The sequence below is a fragment of the Nicotiana tabacum genome, chromosome 18 (genome assembly GCF_000715075.1).
Source record: "Nicotiana tabacum cultivar K326 chromosome 18, ASM71507v2, whole genome shotgun sequence".
NCBI lineage: Eukaryota > Viridiplantae > Streptophyta > Magnoliopsida > Solanales > Solanaceae > Nicotiana > Nicotiana tabacum.
Genome location: NC_134097.1, coordinates 19,739,487 through 19,747,426, shown reverse-complemented (window position 1 = coordinate 19,747,426; position 7,940 = coordinate 19,739,487). Strand labels below are relative to the sequence as shown.

Genomic DNA, 7,940 nt, shown 5'->3' with positions numbered 1-7,940 from the left:
TGCTTCTTGAAAGTTGTTATTGGATCTAATGAATAGTTGAAATACATAACTTAGCTGCACTGCTTTTTGTATACTTCTCTCATCACATGGCAGTTTTCTATTGTCTTTTGCTTTATACATTCTTACGAATAATAAGTTCCTACCCTGGATATGTCATGTGACAGGCCTCAATGTGTTTGCCGAAGACCATAACAAATGAAGCTGACAACTACATATCTTGGTTGACCTTCAAATCGATGCATCGCATTTTGTTGATATGTAAATTGTCTGTAAACAAATATCTTTAACTTGCTATGTCTGCATTTTTTTGGGTGATTTGTTGTTGTAGGATTCTAAGGCTATCCTATTAATTCAATATAAGCAATGCAATTATGCCACAAGGATGCGCTCATTTTTTTGACCGAACTAGACAAGTAAACAGAGGCATGAGTGAATAGGAGATGAAAAGAGGTTAACACTTCTTTAGGCTTTGAGTGATAGGTAGCTTCAAATTTTATATGGAAATTGGTTTGATGAACTTGGTATCAACTTTCAAGTATCTATCTGATTTTGTAGTACTCGAGTCTATGCAAATACATTTGACTAATATTCAATATAATGAAATAATATAGATCTACTTCACGTTGGGGTCGTGCAATTTGATTTTTGAGGAGTGTGGCTCGGTACGATTATCCTTTTCTTTTAGGACCTGGGTATTTTTATGTGGGGAATTTCATCGAACACCTAACACAACTACGTTCTCCAGCCACCACGTGGCTTTCGTAGCACCGTCTAAACCCCACGTGTCTCTGACTCAATTTCATATACCCGCCATCTTCATACCTCCCACAAGTACAACCGTCACCCACGCTTCAACAATGCACCGTTTTAAACAATCTCTTCACTTCTTCAAACCAAACGCTTACAGATGCTTCTCCAGTCAGCTCGAAAATGCGGGGCCCATGGCAACCCATCTCAAGACTCGATCCGTTATCCGATTCACCGGACCCGACACCGTTAAATTCCTTCAAGGTCTCGTTACCAACGATGTACGGAGGTTAGGGGACCCACAAGATCAGGATAGGACTACCTTGGCCACTTCGAATGTCCCGTTCGTTTCGGTTCCGCCAGTTTATGCAGCTCTTTTGACTCCTCAAGGGAGATTTTTGTATGATATGTTCTTGTACAGGCCGCCTCGGCCCGATGAGAAGCTTGATCGGACTGGTTCTGGGCCGGGCCCTGATCCGGGGGAGCTTGAATTGTTTGCAGATGTCGATGGTTCTGAATTGGATGAGCTTCTGCAGATATTGAAAAAGTGAGACTCTTTTTTGCTATTTGCCTATTCATGTTGTATTGCTTCAAGTTTGTTGCTTTATGTCATTTTCTTATCAAATTCAAGTTAATTGTTATATGAACATCTAGATGACCATAATTGCAAATGTAGCCGTGAGGTCTACCAAATCAATCAATTAGCTGTTTCAATCATAAACTAGATAAGGTTGGTTATGTGAATCGTCTGCATTCAGGCAGCTCTGTTATTGCATGCACGGATAACTACGAACACCAAGGATAAGATAACTTGAGATGGTTTAGTAGTCCTGCGTCAACTTGCCCATGCACCTGCTCCGTAGGTGTGAAATTATGGTGAGTGAGTGTTAAAAGGGGATCGGGTAGACCTAAAATCACTTAAATCACATGGAATGAAGTTGTTTCGAAAGACCTACAAATTTTTTGGGATCGGTAAAGATAGGCACAATAGAAGAAAAAGATCTATATAGGTGATGTCTCTACTAGTTGGGAATAGGTTTTAGTCTTGTTAGAGAACTTCTAATATTGTTATTATCATTATTTTTATATTTATTGAACTTATATTTTAGTTGATATGATGAGGACATGAGTTGAGCTTAGAAGCGAAAATTCATATAGCCGACCCCAACTTGTTTGGGACTGAGGGTGATGTTGTTGCTTGCGAGTTGCTTCCTAGTTGCTGCTACTCGTTACAGTGGTCAAAACTTGGTTTTCTTTTCATGAAAGGTTTACTTTGAGGAGACACAGAAATGATTGATCAATTGATATTGGAGATATTGTGCCATTGGATACAATTTCTTTTACGCTTTATTGTTTATTTGTTCGCTCTTGTTAAAGAAACGTGTATTGTTTATGCAGGTATAGGTTGAGGTCTAAGGTTGATATAGAGAGTGTGGCTGATGACTTCTGTTGCTGGCAGAGGTTTGGCCAAAATTTAGATCAGAAATCCTCTGTAGAGCCAGAGGCTGCCTCCCTTGGATGGGGTGGTGGGTTTGATCGATCTGGCCAGTCATCTGCACAAGGAAACAATCGTGGGTGGCTATGGTATAGAGATCCCAGATTATATTGTCTTGGATTCAGGGGTATTTTTCCATCCAATATAACACGTAAGTGTTGGTTACTTACCTTTCCAATGCTCCACCTTTTTCCAAGCAGAAACACATTAACACAACAGGGAAAACAATAAACAAAATTTAGATCAATAAAATAAAGGAGGTGTTTTTTTAGGTACTGCAATATAACAACATATCATTATTTGAGTCACAGAAGATTATTCGTTATATGTTTTAAATTTTTTTTTTTTAAATATTAGGTTTTGATTTGTTTAAAAGTTGAAAAAAGATTTGGGACAAGTTGGGGGGTTGGGTTACAACCCATTGTTTAGCCCACTTTGACCCTACCAATCTTGACCCAAATGAACTTTGGGCGGGGTTGGGCATTAGCCCATTTATTTACTCAGCTCATCTTGACCCGCCCAACTGCAGCCCAAACAACCATTAGCCACCCTACTTAGATGCAGAATTGACTTTGAACAAATCAGATTATTGTTAGTATAGGGGCTCTTGGGCATGTCATCTAAGTACTTCTTTCCACATGATGAAGCATGATTTTTAATATGTAAATTTGACATGCCATATCACTCGTAGATCTTGTATATGCTGCTCATATATTTTCATATTCGCAACAGCACCTTTGGTTGAGGCAGACAAAGAGACAAATGAAGATAATTTTCTTCTCTGGAGGTTGGAGAAGGGAGTTGCAGAAGGCTCAGCTGAGATTCCTAAAGGTGCGCCTCAATTGATCTATAGTATTGAATTTCCTGAGCTATGTGTTTCAACTTGAGTTCACTTTCTCTGTTCTTGTGGTTATACATTCAAATGGCATGTTCTCATGTTTAGCACGTTGAATTTTCATTTTTTGTTCTCGTGTTTAGCATGTTTAACTCCCTTCCCCCCTTTTTGTGTGTATGTGGGTGTATATGTGTGTCCAAGCTAGTTAGTCCTACTGTTGCATTCAACCAACTGAAACTTGAGTGTTAAAGTCATAATGGTTCTTCAGTCATATGCTTCTTGCTTCACTATCCCCTGTGAAAACCTCAGCTGAATGTCCTCTAGCAATTTCCTTTTCCACTTAATATGTGCTATCTTCGGTTGCTTATGTGGTAGGGGTGATGATTTGTAGGAGTTAGAGGTAAGTTTGCAGGGGAGAGTAAAAGGTATTTTCTGCTAGGTAAGGGAGTCTGCGCAGGTTTGACAGGGAAAAAGAGGGTTGGTGGCAGCTTGCTGCATTATTTTGCTTAGCTTGGTCTGTGGGAAGATTAGCTCTTTTGACAAAGGTCAGTATGTGAGGGGGATTAACAAAGATTTAAAGAATTGATAGACTAATAAAATAAGTATTTCGTCCTGCCTTTTTGGGTGACATTCGTACGTCTTTTTCAAGTAAGTTGTTTCCACACTTGGAGGTTGTCATTGTGGAACTATGCTTTCTGCTTGCTTTTCAGCTTCTTTCCACGTCGATTGTTTTATGAGAATATATCAATTAGAGAATCTAGAATGTCCAAGTGTCTAAAATACTCCAAATGTAGGGAAATGGATCATGTGAGAGCTTTGGAACTTTTGGGTCCTAAAATGGAATTTTGAGTTTCATTTATTCCTTTCTGTAGTCTTCATATCTACCTTTATTGATAGTAAGTTAGAATTGTAACACTATTACAAAATTATTACTTCATATAAGATAAGAGCTCTCTTGTGTCTCATTATCAAAAAGAGCTCTCTTGTGTCTGGAAAGCTTGTCGATTGCTGACTTCATTTTCAGGAGAAGCTGTCCCTCTAGAGTACAATCTAGCTGGTTTAAATGGAATAAGCTTTGATAAAGGATGCTATGTGGGCCAAGAACTCATTGCTCGCACACATCATCGTGGGGTCATTCGAAAACGTTTGCTTCCCCTTAAGTTTGTGAATGACAGTGGAAAAGGTAGCTTTCTTATCACTTGCCAAATTACTTCATACTACTTCAGAATCTTTGACAACTCTCCCTTCTCCTTCTAAACCAGAGGTAGAACAAAAAGTTGCTCCAAGGTCAGAAGTAGTTGATGCATCATCCGGAAAGAAAGCAGGAACTGTCACAACTGCCCTTGGAAGCCGTGGTTTGGGTCTTCTGCGCTTAGATGAAGCCTTTAGAGGCTCTTTAACAATACGAGATCTGGACGATGTTAAGGTCCAGGCAATTAAACCAGAGTGGTGGCCTGCTGAGTGGTTATTAGATCATCAAGAGCAGACGGCAGCTGCTTAGTTATCCAGTTTACTGACTGCTTGTATCCTGCCAAGGTTGGCAAATAACCCATTTCAAATTTCAGGGTTCCTTTTTTGAAGATTACCAGTACACTAGATATGAAGGACAGAGTTCTGTACTAGCAATTGTTGTTTTGTTGTACAAATAGATCTCTTTTATTGACTAGGATGTTCCCCGTCTTGGTCCCCTTCTATTTAAGCAAACATTGTCGATCTTAGGATCTAAGATCATGATGTATGGGAACAGTTTGAAATTCCAGTCTCTCTCAAGTAAAGATCCCAGGGGAGGACAAAAAGGTGAAATCTTGTTATCCCCCGGCCATCAGCTACTGATCTCCAGCAGGCAGTATGCGGCATTGCAGACAAAAGGTATTTCCTTACTATTCCAGTTCTACTTCTGCTGAATTGGTGTTTGGTAAAAGGAATAATTGTTACTGTCTGATAGATTCCTTGATCTCTTTATATTGTTACTATCTAATAGATGCCTTGGTATCTTGTGTCTTTAATTTTCAATTCAAGGGCAATATAGACATTGTTGAGAGACCTTTACTTACGTGGCTGTCGCTTTTGCAACCACCGCTCTTCCTTGTCTTTCTCTGCACCGCATCTTCTTCCTTCGTTTCTTTCTTATGGGTTCCTCTTCTTATCTTGTTATAAGAACATAGGCGCTGCTCCGCAACATGTGTGCTCCCTGGAATTACCAAATAATCTAAGGGTATTTCTGTAATTTTATATTCATTTCATGTTCATCCCTACAGCTGACTCTTTCGGTTGCTGGCGGATTCTCATCTTTAATATCTAAATATTACTTAACAAAGTGATCTGGACGGGAGTTCACAGCATATAAATTTGGATTTTGTTGGATAATTTTGAGAAAATATTTAGATAAACAGAAAGAATTATCCTGACTGTTGTGTCGCTTGTGTGTAGCATATACGTGGAAGTAGAAGGTGACCATAGTTTTATCTATTTTCTGCTTTTATTTTCCTTTGTTCTTAAACTGCAAAAGTACAACTTCCTTTTAAACATCAGTTGTTAAAAGATTGAACCTAACGTTGTTATTACCTTTGTATTCCCAATTAGTTGAAAGCTATCAAGTTTCAACTTCTAACCTTCGGCGTTTCTGCGGAAGATTCAGTGATTGTATGTTTAGTTTCTTTCTTGGTGTTCCATCTTTTGTTGATGGACTGCGATCTGCTTCTAAAGAAGTGATGGCTTCTATCTTTCTTTTACTTCCCTCGCCAATGATAGTTGATGTTGAAGATTGTGGCAAGTCGAAGACAATCTGTTTTTGGACGTGCCAGGTGCTCTATCTATTGTCCTGAGTACTACAACAACAATATACCCGGTATATTCAACAAGTGTATGCAGACCTTACCCCTGCCTTCTAAAGGCAGAGAGGTTGTTTCCGGTATACCCTCGGCAGAGGAAGAAAAGGGTGTCCTGAGTAGTGACTTCTCCAAATGAATTTTGGACAGCTTGTGCAGCAACTGCTCTCTGATATGCTGAACAGGTAACAATTGCTTCTGCGGAAAAAAAAAGTTTAGAGCATGCATAATGAGTAAAGTGAAGATTTTAAATTAACTTTCAGTAAGTTGAAATAATCCAAGAACTAATCCAAGAACTGTTAGTATGTACACTTTCACAATGGTAGTTTCATATATTTGGTCAGTTGTTAATGAAAGCATTCTTTCAGCCAATTTCTCTGACACTACTGCTGCTACGGTTCTGTTCCCGTATGTGATTTCAACTTCAAATTTATATCTGCAATATTTTTTTGTGCTGAGTTAGTTTAGATGAAATATGATAAAAAATAAAGTTTTGGCTATCAGATGTCCAGAGTTGATACTATGTCAATGGTAACAGTTATTATTACCTTGGAATCAACATTCTTTGTAGCTTGCTCTTTGATACAAAGAACTTTCTTTTCGCGCTTGAGTTGTGCTAGATGTTGACACTCAGAGCATAGAAGCACGAAGAAAACTGAACTTCACTGTGAAATTAGCAGATTATAATACCAACAAAATTCACAATATCTACCATTACATTACAGGGCAAAGGACAATCAACTGCGAGCTACCGAAAATGTTGATTCCAAGGTAATAACAACTTTACCATTGACATAGTATCATTATGGACATCTGATAGCCAAAACTTTATTATTTACCATATTTCATCTAAAATTAACTCGCACAAGAACAACATCGTAGATGTGAATTCGAAGTTGAAATCACATACAAGAGTAGCAGTAGTAGTGTCAGAGAAATTGGCTGAAAGAATGCTTTCATTAACAGCGGACCAAATATATGAAACTACCATTGTGAAAGTGTACGTACTGACAGCTCTAGGATTATTTCAACTTACTGGAAATTAATTTAAAATCTTCACTTTACTCATTGTTTGTGCTCTAAACTTTTCTCTGCAGAAGCAAATGTTACCTGTTGAGCACATCAGAGCGCACTGTTCAAAATTCATTTGCAGAAGTCAGTACTCAGGACGCCAGATAGAGCAGCTAGTATATTTGTCATCTTATCTTACACCCAAAAAACAGACCGTCTTCGACTTGCCACAATCTTCAACATCAACCACCATTGGCGAGGGAGGTAAAAGAAAGATAGAATCAATCACTTCTGTAGAAGCAGATCGCGGTCCATCAACAAAAGATGCAACGGCAAGCAAGAAACCAAACATACAATCACCAAGTCCTCCGCAAAAACACTGAAGGTTAGAAGTTGAAACTTGATAGCTTATACTTTTACTTTAATAGCTTTCGACTGAGTTAGTTGGGCAAAGAGTAAGTTCATATGTAATAAAAGTTTTGTTGCGTGAAAAGTGAACAACAATGTTTAAAAATTTGAATACAGTTAGCTTTTCTGAACAATTTAAGTCTTTTTCTAGTAAAGAAGTACTCATACTATCTCTTCATTTTCATTATAGAGTATTGAAAGTATTGAACTGAGAAGAAAAAACTTGTACCTTTTTTTAGCAGAAAGAGTGTGTGGTTAACTTTGGAACAACTCAAAATAAAATGTATGTACAATCTGCATATTTCCAACTGTTCGTTTATTCTAACTGTCAATGTATTGTTCATACAGATACTTCATCAGATTTTGACTGCAACGAAGCATGAATGATTTTTGATAGCCTATAACAGTTGTAATGCTTGCGTTCAAGACAGATTTTGATGTTGTTCACTGTAGTACAGTCTTCCACAATTTGTGTAAATATCTATGCAGATTTTGATGCGGTTGTTGACTGCAGTACAATCTTTCACATTTTGTATAAATAAGTATGCAAACTGTGTCTTTGTATATTCTTGTAAATGCAGGTAGCTCATTTTATGCATGCATTTATGTTTCCATC

The 7,940-nt window shown here is 38.0% G+C and overlaps 1 protein-coding gene across 2 annotated transcripts; it reads left to right on the top strand.

Moving 5' to 3' along the window:
* The first annotated feature begins 665 nt into the window (after nucleotides 1-665).
* Nucleotides 666-7,888, top strand: LOC107781631 (putative transferase At4g12130, mitochondrial). Of its 2 annotated transcripts, XR_012701939.1 has the most exons (7): nucleotides 666-1,294; nucleotides 2,146-2,393; nucleotides 2,975-3,073; nucleotides 4,102-4,260; nucleotides 4,340-4,613; nucleotides 4,825-4,946; nucleotides 7,673-7,888. XR_012701939.1 is itself a non-coding variant. In XM_075236657.1 (5 exons), the coding sequence occupies exons 1-5, from the start codon at nucleotides 858-860 to the stop codon at nucleotides 4,576-4,578; spliced, it is 1,182 nt and encodes a 393-aa protein (XP_075092758.1). In that variant the 5' UTR covers nucleotides 675-857; the 3' UTR covers nucleotides 4,579-4,746. The 2 variants fall into 2 exon arrangements, 1 of the variants encoding a protein (XP_075092758.1); XM_075236657.1 differs by lacking the exons at nucleotides 4,825-4,946; nucleotides 7,673-7,888 and having other exon boundaries at nucleotides 675-1,294; nucleotides 4,340-4,746.
* The last annotated feature ends 52 nt before the right edge of the window (nucleotides 7,889-7,940 follow it).